This window comes from Manis javanica, chromosome 1, assembly GCF_040802235.1.
Source record: "Manis javanica isolate MJ-LG chromosome 1, MJ_LKY, whole genome shotgun sequence".
Taxonomy (NCBI): domain Eukaryota; kingdom Metazoa; phylum Chordata; class Mammalia; order Pholidota; family Manidae; genus Manis; species Manis javanica.
The window spans coordinates 140,290,843-140,307,337 of NC_133156.1; the positions used below are offsets into that span (position 1 = coordinate 140,290,843).

The 16,495-nt window shown below is 39.1% G+C and overlaps 1 protein-coding gene across 1 annotated transcript in view; it reads left to right on the forward strand.

Moving 5' to 3' along the window:
• DNAH5 (dynein axonemal heavy chain 5) overlaps window positions 1–16,495 on the forward strand; it is a 262,049-nt gene that overhangs the window by 70,620 nt on the left and 174,934 nt on the right. Inside the window, exons 12-14 of the mRNA XM_073237789.1 lie at window positions 10,592–10,699; window positions 14,686–14,771; window positions 15,274–15,595. Of these exons, the coding sequence (XP_073093890.1) occupies window positions 10,592–10,699; window positions 14,686–14,771; window positions 15,274–15,595 (516 nt within the window). The remainder of the gene's footprint in view (window positions 1–10,591; window positions 10,700–14,685; window positions 14,772–15,273; window positions 15,596–16,495) is intronic.

The window sequence follows — 16,495 nt, forward strand, 5'->3', positions numbered from 1 at the left end:
TGTTTCATTTTTATTCAAGCAAGAACTATTTCATGAAGCATACATATACTATATGTCAGGCACAAGTTGACACTGAGTTCTGAAAGGCATCTGATCTGATTATCTCTGCATTTCAGTATTTTATTTGGAGCTGTATAAAAAAATAAAAGGGTTAAGAGTTTATTTTAGCTCTATCATTATTGATTATTTTGATTTTTAACTGTTTCATCTTATAAGGGTGTATGTAACTAATCTTAGTTTTTAAAAATGGGCACAGTGATCTAACAATGTTTTGAAGAGTTTTAAAAAACAATTTACAAAGTGTGTTTTAAATTCTTCTTGTGGATATAGTCAATTTTTTCTTGTTTGGGGTTAGTGACACTAAAACTTGCATACATTTTATTTATTTTTATTTATTTTTATTTTGTGAGAGGGCATCTCTCATATTTATTGATCAAATGGTTGTTAACAACAATAAAATTCAGTATAGGGGAGTCAATGCTCAATGTACAATCATTAATCCATCTCAAGCCTAATTCTCGTCAGTCTCCAATCTTCTGAAGCATAACGAACAAAGTTCTTACATGGTGAACGAATTCTTACATAGTGAATAAATTTTTACATGGTGAACAGTACAAGGGCATTCATCACAGAAACTTTCGGTTTTGATCATGCATTATGACCTATAAACAATCAGGTCAAATATGAATATTCACTTGATTTTTGTACTTGATTTATATGTTGATCCCACATTTCTCCCTCTATTATTATTATTATTATTATTATTTTTAATAAAATGCTGAAGTGGTAGGTAGATGCAAGATAAAGGTAGAAAACATAGTTTAGTGCTGTAAGAGGGCAAATGTAGATGATCAGATGATCAGGTGTGTGCCTATGGACTAAGTATTAATCCAGGCTAGACAAGGGCAGCAAGACATCCACGGATGCAGAAGATTTCTCTCAAAGCAGGGGGGGTGAGGTTCTGAGCCTCACCTCTGTTGATCCCCAAATTCTCACCTGATGGCCCCCCTGCGACTGTGCCTGTCTTAGATTGTTCCTCCCTTGAGGAATCTTACCCATCTCTGGCTAACCAGTCATCTTCCCGGGCCATACAGGGAAATGTAAAGTTGGTAAGTGAGAGAGAAGCCATATTGTTTGCAAAGGTTAGCTTTTTACTTCTTTGCAGATTTATGCCCTGTGGCTTCTATGCCCAGCACTTGTCTCGAGGTATCTTTACCACCTGGAGGAATTATGATACTCGGTAAATTCGATATGAGGCACGAATTCTATTTAAGGGTTGTAATTAGGAAGGAAGAAGAAAAGCTATAGATGTAGCATATGGAAGGAAACATGGGAGGATTGATTACTTCTTTGACATATCTTCTTGTAGAGTACCTTAAGTATGTATAGGTTTTAAACTACTAACTAATTTGCACACACATATTAACATAATAGGAATACGGTGACATAAACAAAGCAAATCTATAATTACCATCCATGTCCAGTGAAGCCAAGAAAACCATTTAGGCACCCTAGGCATTTGTGAAAATTTATCTATGATATGATGGATATTGTCCAACTGTACTTGAACCATCAGACAAATTAAAGCAGCCCATTTCTGGGATCTGTTCACATCCCGTATGTTCTTTTTACCGTAGATAGTCTATAGTCATGAGATTTTGGAGTGCTACAACTTGCACCCCTCCCAACTCCTGGTTGAGTTCCAACAGTACAGATCCGGTCAAATTCGTTGTCTCACTGTATGCACATGCCAGCCTAGACATCTCCCTCCTCATTCCTATGGCAAGTCCAGGAGACGGTGGGCTGGATGCAGCCACAACCGCAGCATCATCCGGATCCCTGTGGAGGCTTTTTGATGATCATCCCTCGGCACAAGTCCTCCAGAGAGTGCTGATGCCGGAAGCTCCTCCTCATATCATATCTTAGTTCATTTTCTGGGTATCCAAGCTAGGCCTTGATCTTCTGCATAGAAACAAACAGACCGTTTGCCCACACTTTGACATGCCCTCTATACCACTGTGCAGAACTCATTGGAGGTCAGCACACATTAACTGCTTTTTTTTTTTTTATTAAGAGAAAGGAATATTATCAGAAAAGAGTACCTCCATAGCTGATCATCTGACACCCTTTAAGTGATCAACATTAAGGATATTTAAAGCATGCGTTGATCTTTGATTTACCAAAAGTTTTATCCTATCGAGTAATCTCCCTTTTCTTTCTTTCTTTCTTTCTTTTTTTTTTTTTTAATTTTTAATCTACACATACATGAAGAATACTATGTTTACTATGCTCTCCCCTATATCAGGTCCCCCCTAACAACCACATTACGGTTACTGTCCATCAGCTTAGCAAAATGTTGTAGAGTCACTACTTGTCCTCTCTGTGTTGTGCAGCCCACCCTCCCCTTTCTCCCTCCCCCCCATGCATGCTAATCTTAATACCCCCCTTCTTCTTCCCCCCCTTATCCCTCCCTGCCCACCCATCCTCCCCAGTTCCTTTCCCTTTGGTACCTGTTAGTCCATTTTTGGGTTCTGTAATTCTGCTGCTGTTTTGTTCCTTCAGTTTTTCCTTTGCTCCTATACTCCTCAGATGAGTGAAATCATTTGGTATTTCTCTTTCTCCGCTTGGCTTATTTCACTGAGCATAATACTCTCCAGCTCCATCCATGTTGCTGCAAATGGTTGGATTTTTCCACTTCTTATGGCTGAGTAGTATTCCATTGTGTATATGTACCACATCTTCTTTATCCATTCATCTACCGATGGACATTTAGGTTGCTTCCAATTCTTGGCTATTGTAAATAGTGCTGCGATAAACATAGGGGTGCATCTGTCTTTCTCAAACTTGATTGCTGCATTCTTAGGGTAAATTCCTAGGAGTGGAATTCCTGGGTCAAATGGTAGGTCTGTTTTGAGCATTTTGATGAACCTCCATACTGCTTTCCACAATGGTTGAACTAATTTACATTTCCACCAGCAGTGTAGGAGGTTCCCCTTTCTCCACAGCCTCGCCAACATTTGTTGTTGTTTGTCTTCTGGATGGCAGCTATCCTTACTGGTGTGAGGTGATACCTCATTGTAGTTTTAATTTGCATTTCTCTGATAATTAGCGATGTGGAGCATCTTTTCATGTGTCTGTTGGCCATCTGTATTTCTTTTTTAGAGAACTGTCTGTTCAGTTCCTCTGCCCATTTTTTAATTGGGTTATTTGTTTTTTGTTTGTTGAGGCGTGTGAGCTCTTTATATATTCTGGACGTCAAGCCTTTATCGGATCTGTCATTTTCAAATATATTCTCCCATACTGTAGGGTTCCTTTTTGTTCTATTGATGGTGTCTTTCGCTGTACAGAAGCTTTTCAGCTTAATGTAGTCCCACTTGCTCATTTTTGCTGTTGTTTTCCTTGCCCGGGGAGATATGTTCAAGAAGAGGTCACTCATGTTTATGTCTAAGAGGTTTTTGCCTATGTTTTTTTCCAAGAGTTTAATGGTTTCATGACTTACATTCAGGTCTTTGATCCATTTTGAGTTTACCTTTGTATATGGGGTTAGACAATGGTCCAGTTTCATTCTCCTACATGTAGCTGTCCAGTTTTGCCAGCACCATCTGTTGAAGAGACTGTCATTTTGCCATTGTATGTCCATGGCTCCTTTATCAAATATTAATTGACCATATATGTTTGGGTTAATTTCTGGGGTCTCTAATCTGTTCCACTGGTCTGTGGCTCTGTTCTTGTGCCAGTACCAAATTGTCTTGATTACTATGGCTTTGTAGTAGAGCTTGAAGTTGGGGAGTGAGATCCCCCCTACTTTATTCTTCTTTTTCAGGATTGCTTTGGCTATTTGGGGTCTTTGGTGTTTCCATATGAATTTTTGAATTATTTGTTCCAATTCATTGAAGAATGTTGCTGGTAATTTGAGAGGGATTGCATCAAATCTGTATATTGCTTTGGGCAGGATGGCCATTTTGACGATATTAATTCTTCCTAGCCATGAGCATGGGATGAGTTTCCATTTATTAGTGTCCCCTTTAATGTCTCTTAAGAGTGACTTTTAGTTTTCAGAGTATAAGTCTTTCACTTCTTTGGTTAGGTTTATTCCTAGGTATTTTATTCTTTTTGATGCAATGGTGAATGGAATTGTTTTCCTGATTTCTCTTTCTATTGATTCGTTGTTAGTGTATAGGAAAGCTACAGATTTCTGTGTGTTAATTTTGTATCCTGCAACTTTGCTGTATTCCGATATCAGTTCTAGTAGTTTTGGAGTGGAGTCTTTAGGGTTTTTTATGTACAGTATCATATCATCTGCAAATAGTGACAGTTTCACTTCTTCTTCACCAATCTGGATTCCTTGTATTTCTTTGTTTTGTCTGATTGCCGTGGCTAGGACCTCCAGTACTATGTTAAATAACAGTGGGGAGAGTGGGCATCCCTGTCTGGTTCCCGATCTCAGAGGAAATGCTTTCAGCTTCTCGCTGTTCAGTATAATGCTGGCTCTGGGTTTATCACATATGGCCTTTATTATGTTGAGGTATTTGCCCTCTATTCCCATTTTGCTGAGAGTTTTTATCATGAATGGATGTTGAATTTTGTCAAATGCTTTTTCAGCATCTATGGATATGATCATGTGGTTTTTGTCTTTCTTTTTGTTGATGTGGTGGATGATGTTGATGGATTTTCGAATGTTGTACCATCCTTGCATCCCTGGGATGAACCCCACTTGGTCATGGTGTATGATCCTTTTGATATACTGTTGAATTCTGTTTGCTACTATTTCATTGAGTATTTTTGCATCTACATTCATCAGGGATATTGGTCTGTAATTTTCTTTTTTGGTGGGGTCTTTGCCTGGTTTTGGTATTAGGGTGATGTTGGCTTCATAGAATGAGTTTGGGAGTATTCCCTCTTCTTCTATTTTTTGGAACACTTTAAGGAGAATGGGTGTTATGTCTTCTCTGTGTGTCTGATAAAATTCCGAGGTAAATCCGTTCCACCCCGGGGTTTTGTTCTTGGGTAGTTTTTTGATTACCGTTTCAATTTCTTTGCTCATAATTGGTTTGTTTAACTTTTGTGTTTCTTCTTTGGTCAGTCTTGGGAGGTTGTATTTTTCTAGGAAGTTGTCCATTTCTTCTAGGTTTTTCAGGTTGTTGGCGTATAGGTTTTCATAGCAGTCTTCAATAATTCTTTGTATTTCTGTGGAGTCTGTCGTGATTTTTCCATTCTCATTTCTGATTATGTTGATTTGTGTTGATTCTCTTTTTCTCTTAATAAGTTGGGCTAGAGGCTTATCTATTTTGTTTATTTTCTCAAAGAACCAGCTCTTGGTTTCGTTGATTTTTGCTATTGTTTTATTCTTCTCAATTTTGTTTATTTCTTCTCTGATCTTTATTATGTCCCTCCTTCTGCTGACTTTAGGCCTCATTTGTTCTTCTTTTTCCAGTTTTGATAATTGTGATGTTAGACTATTCATTTGGGATTGTTCTTCCTTCTTCAAGTGTGCGTGGATTGCTATATACTTTCCTCTTAAGACTGCTTTCGCTGCGTCCCACAGAAGTTGGGGCTTAGTGTTGTTGTTGTCATTTGTTTCTATATATTCCTTGATCTCTATTTTGATTTGTTCATTGATCCATTGATTATTTAGTAGCATGTTCTTAAGCCTCCATGTGTTTGTGAGCCTTTTTGTTTTCTTTGTAGAATTTATTACTATTTTTATACCTTTGTGGTCTGAAAAATTGGTTGGTAGAATTTCAATATTTTGGAGTTTACTGAGGCTCTTTTTGTGAGCTAGTATGTGGTCTATTCTGGAGAATGTTCCATGTGCACTTGAGAAGAATGTATATCCTGTTGCTTTTGGATGTAGAGTTCTATAGATGTCTATTAGGTCTATCTGTTCTAGGGTGTTGTTCAGTGCCTCTGTGTCCTTACTCATTTTCTGCCCAGTGGATCTATCCTTCAGGGTGAGTGGTATGTTGAAGTCTCCTAAAATGAATGCATTGCAGTCTATTTCCCTCTTTAGTTCTGTTAGTATTTGCTTCACATATGCTGGTGCTCCTGTATTGGGTGCATATATATTTAGAATAGTTATATCCTCTTGTTGGACTGAGCCCTTTATCATTATGTAGTGTCCTTCTTTATCTCTTGTTACTTTCTTTGTTTTGAAGGCTATTTTGTCTGATATTAGTACTGCAACCCCTGCTTTCTTCTCACTGTTGTTTGCCTGAAATATGTTTTTCCATCTCTTGACTTTTAGTCTATGCTTATCTTTGGGTTTAAGGTGAGTTTCTTGTAAGCAGCATATAGATGGGTCTTGCTTTTTTATCCATTCTATTACTCTGTGTCTTTTGATTGGTGCATTAAGTCCATTTACATTTAGGGTGACTATTGAGAGATATGTACTTATTGCCATTGCAGGCTTTAGATTCGTGGTTACCAAAGGTTCAAGGTTAGCCTCTTTAGTATTTTCCTGCCTAACTTAGCTCACTTATTGAGCTGTTATATATACTGTCTGGAGATTCTGTTCTTCTCTCCCTTCTTATTCCTCCTCCTCCATTCTTCATATGTTGTGTGTTTTGTTCTGTGCTCTTTTTAGGGGTGCTTCCATCTAGAGCAGTCCCTGTAGGATGCCCTGTAGAGGTGGTTTGTGGGAAGCAAATTCCCTCAGCTTTTGCTTGTCTGGGAATTGTTTAATCCCACCATCATATTTAAATGATAGTTATGCTGGATACAGTATCCTTGGTTCAAGGCCCTTCTGTTTCATTGCATTAAGTATATCATGCCATTCTCTTCTGGCCTGTAGGGTTTCTGTCGAGAAGTCTGATGTTAGCCTGATGCGTTTTCCTTTATAGGTGACCTTTTTCTCTCTAGCTGCCTTTAAAACTCTTTCCTTGTCCTTGATCCTTGCCATTTTAATTACTATGTGTCTTGGTGTTGTCCTCCTTGGATCCTTTCTGTTGGGGGTTCTGTGTAATTCCATGGTCTGTTCGATTATTTCCTCCCCAAGTTTGGGGAAGTTTTCAGCAATTATTTCTTCAAATAGACTTTCCCTTTTCCTCTTTCTTCTTCTTCTGGTATCCCTATACTATGAATATTATTCCTTTTGGCTTGGTCACATAGTTCTCTTAGTGTTGTTTCATTCCTGGAGATCCTTTTATCTCTCTCTATGTCAGCTTCTATACGTTCCTGTTCTCTGGCTTCTATTCCTTCAATGGCCTCTTGCATCTTATCCATTCTGCTTATAAATCCTTCCAGGGATTGTTTCACTTCTGTGATCTCCTTCCTGACATCTGTGATCTCCTTCCGGACTTGATTCCCACTGCTCTTGCCTTTTTCTCTGCATCTCATCCCATTGCTCTTGCATTTTTCTCTGCATCTCTGTCAGCATGTTCATGATTTTTATTTTGAATTCTTTTTCAGGAGGACTGATTATGTCTGTCTCCTTCTCAGGTGTTGTCTCTGTGATCTTTGTCTGCCTGTAGTTTTGCCTTTTCATGGTGATAGAGATAGTTTGCAGAGCTGGTACAAGTGACCGCTGGAAGAGCTTCCCTTCTTGTTGGTTTGTGGCCTTCCTCTCCTGGGAGAATAGCGACCTCTAGTGGCTTGTGCTGGGCAGCTGTGTGCAGACAGGGCTTCTGCTTCCTGACCGTTTGCTATGGGGTTTATCTCCGCTGTTGCTGTGGGCGTGTCCTGGCTGGGGCTCTCCTCCAAAATGGTGGAGCCCCATTGGAGGGGGAGTGGCTGGGAGGCTATTTATCTCTGTAAGGGGCCTCTGTGCTCCCTGTTGCCCAGGGGGTTAGAGTCCCAGAGATCCCGGGATTCCCTGCCTCTGGTCTAAGTGACCTGTCCTGCCCCTTTAAGACTTCCAAAAATCACTCTCCAAACCAAAACAACAACAGCAACAATGAGAGAGGGAACAGAAAAAAAAAAAAGAAAAAGGAAAAAACATGCGATTTTTTTTTTTTGTCCTCAGGCGCCTGTCCCAGGCACCCGCTCACTGGTCCTGCTGCCCTGTCTCCCTAGCACCAGGGTCCCTGTCCCTTCAAGGCTTCCAAAAAGCACCCACCCACCGGTCCTGCAGGGAAAAACGCAGGATATTCTTTGTGCTCAGGCGCCGGTCCGAGGCACCCGCTCACCAGTCCCGCCGCCCTGCCTCCCTAGCACCGGGGTCCCTGTCCCTTTAAGGCTTCCAGGAAGCGCTCGCCAAAAAGAGAAAAAAAAGGGGGAAAAAAGCGCCATTTCCTCCGTCCTCAGGTGCTGGTCTCAGGCACCTGCCCACCGGTCCCGCAGGGAAAAATGCGGGATATTCTTTGTCCTCAGGCGCCGGTCCCAGGCACCCGCTCACCGGTCCTGCCACCCTGCCTCCCTAGCACCTGGGTCCCTGTCCCTTTAAGGCTTCCAAAAAGCACTCGCCAAAAAAAAAAAAAACCGCTCCGGTTTCTTTCCACCCTCCGGGAGCTGGGGGGAGGGGCGCTTGGGTCCCGCCGGGCCGGGGCTTGTATCTTACCCCCTTCGCAAGGTGCTGGGTTCTTGCAGGTGTGGATGTGGTCTGGATGTTGTCCTGTGTCCTGTGGTCTCTATTTTAGGAAGATTTTTCTTTGTTATATTTTCATAGCTCTATGTGTTTTTGGGAGAAGATTTCCACTGCTCTACTCACGCCGCCATCCTGGCTCCGCCCCCCCTTGCATACATTTTTTATACTTGGATTTGAAAAGGGTTATATAATTTACCACCACACGCTGTTTTTTGTACTCTTAACACTTTAGGCCAATATAAAAATCCTTTTCATTTCCTGAGTATATGAGGTTTTGGGAGAGCAAAAGAAAAGTCTTTTTTTTGTGTAGCAGAGCACACTTAAGTGAGCCATGTGTAATCTGCAAGGTGAATAATCTATACTTTGAAACTGACAGTTTTGCAAGGCAAAGATTTTCATTTATTTTTCAGTTTGGAATCTACTTTCTATTCTTAATTACAGATAACTTTGTATCATATTTCAAAGTTTATTTTTAAAGAAGAAGTTGAACTGTTCAGTGAGAAAAAATGTAGGTAGTAATGAAATGTAAGGCGGGATATTCATGCATTGGCATCAATGTTAGAGACTCAAAATGGTGACTTCCAGACATGGGACAGGTCAATTCAGTCCACCTTAGGGCTTGCAGAGCTTTTTTTCTGGAATGTTCTGCCTCTGGATTATCACATGGTTATTGCCTCCTTGGTCTCCAGATCTTGATTTAAGTGACCCTCCAAGTTTTCCTTGATCTCTCTTTCGCCTCAATGGCAGTATGCCTCATTACTCATTTTATCACTGTCTGAAATTATTCTGTTCATATATTTGTGGCAGATTCTCACCCCTATGCCCCACTGAGAATGTAAGTTCCTGGGAGTGGGGACATTTGTTTGTTCCATTCATTGCTGTGTCCTCAGAGCTTATTAGCATATAATAGGTGTGCAATAAATATCTGTCAAGTAAATGATTTAGTAGATTGAGTTTGCCTAATTGGTTTTAAAGTGATGATTAATCAGTTTATTTACTGAATACTCTCAAGTGACTATTAAGTCCAATCATAGAGCAGAATTTTCTAAGGGACCCAAATGTTTTTAATTACCACATTAAAATGTAGTAATGCAGGTTTCCCATATTTCTTTTACATGTTTCACTTAACGTGTGAAATGGGTAGTGTTACATGTATACAACTTCTAAATAGAGCTAATTTTGTGGTTGTATAGCATGAAAGAGTAGGTTGTTTTAACTAATAAACGAGGAGAAAAGAGTAGCAAGAAGTTAATGCCATTTATATACTTTTGTTTATTGAGAGATTTAAGCTGATGTTTAAATGGAAATGACTTTGAAGAAGAAATTGCGGAAGGAGGCCCAACATTCTTCATAAAAATTATATGCCAGTGTCAACAATGTGGGCACCGAGTTTGAGAATGGCTTAGTACCTGGTTGAGAACGATACCAGAGCATTACAGCTCATTTTCAGAGCAAACAAAACCTTGGGTAATAATATTTTCAAGGAGATGAGTTGCCTAGTTTGTACTTTCGTAGGCACAGATTGCAGCTTTGCAGGGCAGGAGGAAGCAATTAATTCTAGAGATTCTTTAAATGGTAGATTGTCATTTGATATTTTATTTAAGGCATTTGAATCTTGGAAGAGAGTTTTTCATCTGCAGATATAATATAACTATTTTCTTCCTAAGTGATTTGTATTCTGTTTAAGGCATTTATTTTCTGAGAAGACACACTTTTCAATGAAAAATATTATTAAATTCTACTCTGGGCTTCTTTTTTATTATTTCAGATGTGGTTAGTATGAAATTTTTAAAGAAAACACCTCTTCTATTTTTCAGATGTGGTTTTTATGTTTTCCTCAAAAATACATTAAGCCATATTAAATTGCTTTCCAAATGATATCTTTGAATGCACTAGGCAACATTACACTGCCAGTAATAAGCATTAAACAATATGAACAATTAAAGAAATAAAGTTCTTTTAATTTGATTTTTGGGGAATGATTGTCCAGGTTCTGTATTTAAAGGTCATATTTAAGTGAGTAATGCAAGAATACTAAAACATTGTCTTATTTCTTTCTTAACATTTCAGGGTATTATTGCCACCATAAAGAGAAAGGAATATAACTTCTTAGATCAGCGGAAAATGGAATTTGACCAGGATTATGAAGAGTTTTGCAAGCAGACTAATGGCCTTCATGTAGGTTGTATAATAAAAATTCCTGTTGACAGGCGCATATTTATTTTTTTCTGTTTTGTATAATGCTGCCAATCATTATGCATTCAGAAGGTAGACGCATTTTCATCATGGAGGTCACCGGTAGCAACCTCAGCCTGCATTTGTGATTTCAGATTAATAATCGAAGGCTATTTTTCATGAATTAAGGGGTCACGAATACAGCTTTGGATAATAATCTGTAATCACAGACTTCTGCATGTCTTCCATCTTAGTTCTTAGAAAATTAACTTTCTCATCTTCTGTTGAAATGTAGTGTCATTACAGTACAGGTATTTGTTTCCATTTGTTTCCTACTTTATAGCAATGATTATGACCAGAGGTAGCGATGCCTGGTAGACGGGACAAAAGCAGGGCTACAGCTGGCCTTAGGACCAGTGGCACCAGGATGACTTAGCACTTGAACCCCTCTTGGTCTTCAGCCCCTTTCTCTCTTACTTCTCCCCTCCCTGTCTACTCCGCAAAACTGGAGACCAGCCATCTTGGCTTCCTACCCACCAGAGCAGCATATGGCCACCAGCCACTTCTGAGAGCATATCTAGGACCAGCCCCAGCTCCAGATTCCTAAGGGAAGTGTTGGGTTGATCTGTTCTACTGGGGTGCCTAGCCCTGCTCCTGTCAACTATAGGTGGGTAGGACCCCTTGGGGTGGTTGGGAATATTTGTTATCAGAGGAGAAGGAAGGAAGGTAAGATGGAAAGACAACCCAGTAGATGTCTCCCTTGGTTCATATACAGACTTGTTTTCATCCCAGTGAGGTGCGAAGTGTACATCTTTCTGATTATAAAAGAATCTGCTACTTCTTTCCCAGAATTTTTGGTTTGAAATAAACTTGTACACTTCCAGGAAAAAAGATCTCTGAGGCATTTTTGGAGGTGTGGGTTCAATGGTAACATAAATACATTTTATTTATAATAAATAAATTATTATTTTCAGATGTGGTTTTTATTTTATATTTTCTTAATAAATAGATTAAGCCACATGAAATCATAATAAAGCTAGATAATTCTGTATGTATTCTTCTTAGCACTTTATAGGCATTAATTCATTTAACAATCACAATGACCTAATAAAGTGGGAGATCTTATCACCCTCGTTTGTGGAGGAGGAGGAAGGCTCAGTGGGTCAGGTGACTTGACTAAAGTGACAGCTAGGGGTTAAACCCTGGTAGTCTGGCTCTAGGATTTGAGGTTTTAACCATTATGCTATAACACATGTATTAATTGATGGGAAGATACAGAGCCTATAATAATTTAAGCATTGATCTCTTTTGTGGGCTGATTCAGACCTGGGATGGTGGGTCTTGATCTCTTGTTGGAAACTGATGGGCAGTGGTGGATTCTGATTTGATGGGCCATGGTGAGGGTTTATTTGTTGTCTTCACTTGTGTTTCCCAGTGGTTTCTCATCACATGGTATTTCAGTAGCTTATGTGTGTGATATAGGTAGATGGTAAACACCAGGTGGGCAGGAATTGTGTTCATTCCTGTTTGTGTCTGCAGGGCCTAGAGGATGATGGCCCCTTGTACAATTAGAGAGCAAAGGATGTTTGCTGAATTAATGTGTAATGAATGAATAAGAACTAGTTTATTGCAATTAAATAAGCATTTACTGTACATCAGTTATGAATGGGGCTTCTATGTTTTGGGTAAGAATACAGAAACAAATTGAGTAGCTTTGCCTTCAAAGCTTACAGTCAGACAGAAGCAGACATGTGACATGATTGAGATATAAGTACATATATATTAGAACAGAGTGATGCATATATCATTAAAAACACGAAAATGACAAACTATAAAGGTATAAAATTCTGATTTTGTATCAGGAAGTGAGGATTCAAAGATATAAGGACATAGTGCAAACAATTCCTAAAAAAACTTATAGGAAGGACAGGCCTGCAAAAGACCAAGAATATAATTTCATAAATAGTCTGCAGCCTGGTTTTAAAGCATTAGTTACAGATACTAGTTCCTATTCTTAATCTTTTTTTTAAAAATTCAACACTATTTTTCATCTTATCTTTCATTTCAAAAATGGCTCATTCCCTCTTAGTTGGATGACTACTTTTGCTTTGACTTCTTGTCCCCTTCTTCATTCTCATGAATTCAGCCCTTGTCTTTGTAAAATCAGGGTGAAAATACTGACTTTCCCACAACTCTGGCTGCAGTAGCCGAGTAGGACCCCACAACCCAGAACTAATAAGAGGACGAGTATGAAGATGCTATGACTGGATCCTAAAGACTGTGAGAATGACCCCAGGGCCCAGAGCAAAGGAGGCTCATTCCAGGTTTCAGATGTTCATAGAGAACTCAGCAAGGGTAGAAAAGCAAGGAAGACCAGGTTCACGTTTTAGGGCTCAGGAAATATTTTCTGGTGTCTGAAGTTGAGGGAGGAGGTGGAAGCATTGCAAATATGCCAGTTGTGCATAGTTTCTATTTTTTTTTATGTAGTAAAAACATTTGAGTGTTTATTTAAGTAGGGTAATTGTGCTATCTTTAGTTTAGGACAATGTTTTGATCCTAGGTGTGATCTTTACAGAAGAAATAACCTCATTAAAAACATTTTCATGTATGTGCACATATATTTATATATATATATATAGTGTGTAAGTGTGTGTGTGTATATCTCTTATCACCTCTGGATATTTCTGACTGATTGTCTTGCCAAATATACTTGTGGGTAAAATCAAGTTCATCTAGATACTAATTCTCACTGCATATGAAACTGGTTTCCCAGTTTTATCACTGTATAAACTAATGATCTCTTTAGAATTGTAGAGGCTTAAACCTTCTGTCTGGTAAATTGAGAAAAAAAGGATTTGTTGGAACTCTACCTTGAAGCATGAGATAGAAAAAATGAAATAAGTTTTCTGTCTTTTATTTAACTCAGTTTATATTTTAATGACAACTTGGTCCTAAATCTTAGAATGAACAAAGCATCATGTGCTTTGTGTTTTGGTGCAATTTTTTTTTTTGGACCAAATTACCTAGTTGTATAAGATGTGTAAGGTTCTCAGAACAACCCATAATGAAGATCATTTTGGAAAATAGATTTGAGGGCTTTATGAAAAAGGTATTTCATATTTAAGTCATTTTTTAAACACTTATTTTCTTAGGAGTTATTTATTTATGTTTTTCCTCTAAGGGTCTTGTGGCCCTGAGCTATGGAAGGATCTCTATAGAGTGTCTTTGCATTTCTTCTGCTGGGGCCCATGATTTTGCCATCTCAGACTAGCTGTTATGTTAGTTCCTTGTGTTAGAGTCCTTGCATCCTGTGTAGTATAAACTCAGCCCCCTCACGTAGGTGTGGCACAGGCATGGGATTTCAGTTGCTGTAGGGCAGGCATCAGTAAACTGTGCCAGTGGGCCAAATTCTGCCCTACATCTTGGCTGCCTTTGCATGACAGTGGTAGGTGAGTAGGTGTGAAAGAGCCCTATGCCCTACAAAGCTGAAAACAGTTACCATCTGGCCCTTTACAGGGGAAGTGTCAATCCCGACTGAGGGGACCTGTTTTATCCATTCACTGTCAGATGCCAAGTCCCCTTGCTTCTTCCTCCAGCGTGTGGACAGAATCACTTAACCCCCTTGCATGGGCTGGGCAGCACTTTCAGGGCTCTGCCTTTCTGCAGGGAAGTGTTGAGAGTGTCAGGGCCCCTCAGCTTTTCTGCTTATATGTTGGCAAAGCCCCAGCGCCCACCCCCAGGCCCTGCAGCAGACCCAGTGCCCGTGGAGCCCGCTGTGGTGCCAGCCCCATGACTGCTTTGACTTGCAGTTCCCTCTTTATTCTGGTTTCTGGACACTTGCCTTTCTTTCAAGTGACTATTACATTTTCTGTTACATTTTGTCCTATATTATGTATGATGTAGAGAACGGGGAGCTCTTTTACCTTGTTGATAAATCACTTTTCCCAGTGCTGACTCATTGCTCATAATCAGACTTTCTTTTATTTTAGAATGAGTTGCAGAAGTTCATGGATGTTACATTCGAAAAGATTCAAAACACAAATCAAGCCCTAAATATGTTAAAGAAGTTTGAAAGGTAAAAATCTGAAACAGCATGCTGTTCTCTTTTTGAAATTGGAGTGATATGAACATAATTTAGCTTCTGTTATTATTACTATTATTTCATATCCTAATAGAAAGAAAATCCTCTGTTTGACAACTTGAATAACAAGGTCACAGTATTTAAGTTCTCTGGAGGATTAAGAGTTTATTTCCTCTTATTTTTATGTTTTATTTCCTCTCAGTTTTGAAGTACCTTGTGACGGCCTATCGTAAGAGCCTTAATGTTTAAGTAACCACAAAAAAATTCTTACCAGGTTAACAGTTTTGCCTAGATTTTAAACCACTTTATTTTTTTATTTTTTAAAACCACTTTACTGAGATGTGATCAATGGATTGATACTATTTTGATATTTTAGATGTGCCAAATAAATATCTCATTCTCTTTGATTAGCATGTGCTCTAAAATCCCTTAACAAAAGAGATTGCTAGGTATCTTCCCACTAATTTAAACCTTTCCCTTTTTTAAAAAAAATCAGATTGAACATACCTAATCTTGGGATTGATGACAAATACCGGCTAATCCTTGTGAACTTCGGGGCTGACATTGATATGATCTCCAAGCTGTATGTCAAGCAGAAAGGCGACCCTCCTTTGGCTCGAGATCAGCCTCCTGTTGCTGGGAAGATTCTATGGGCCCGGCAGCTCTTCCACAGGGTTCAGCAGCCAATGCAGCTTTTCCAGCAGCACCCAGCTGTGCTGCAGACGGCTGAAGCCAAGCCTGTGATTCACAGGTACAATAGGGTGGCCAAGGCCCTCCTGGAATTTGAGGTTCTCTACCACAGGGCCTGGCTTCAACAGGTGAGTCTTTACCTTTATGCTCTGCACAGACATCTCCATTGTCAAATCAATGGGACACCCTGTGGCATTGGACAGTGTTGTTCTAGAAAGTTGAGTCTGTGAGTGTTTTATAAGACAGGTGTGGTTGAATTTAGGCAGTCAAAAAGTGTCGTATGTCCATGAAAAAAAATAATGATTAATTTTGAAAAAAATTGTCATAAACCAGGTAACTGAGACTCACTTTTATTTAATTTACAAACTCCTAAGGGAGAAGATCCTATTAATTGATTTCTTTCCCTGGTTAAATAAGATTTGTTTCTTTCTTTTTCTCCATTAAGTTCCTTAATGTATCATTACACAGTAGTTTATCTGTTAAACCCAGTCTTAAATTTTCTTTGGCTGTACTAGATTAATCAAGTTATATTTCATACCTTATCAACACTCCAATTTATTTGTAGATTGGCAGGAAGTATTTTGGAGAATAAAATTCAGCCCTACAAGGCCTCTAAAATGATATCTCTTTTTGCTGGTTCAAGTTTTGAGCCAATAACAGAGATGTCTCCATAGTGGTATTCATTATGTTCCTAGATAACTGAAAGCTGAGTTTAGTAGGTTTTATGACAGTTTTATTAGGAAAAATAACTGAGTAGCCATTGCCGGTATCAGGGATCTAAACTGAGTAGCCATTGCCGGTATCAGGGACTTTTGAGAAGTCACCACGATTGCATTTTCCGCTTATCTGTCATGTGTGAGAGAATCATGACCCAGGCATTTTGTGGAATTGACTGTAACATCACTGCTGAGAACTTGAAGGCCCTTTTTTTTTTTTAAATTTTGGTATCATTAATCTACTATTACATGAAAAACATTATATTTACTAGGCTCCTCCCTTCACCAAGTCCCCCTCCCACACCCCATTAC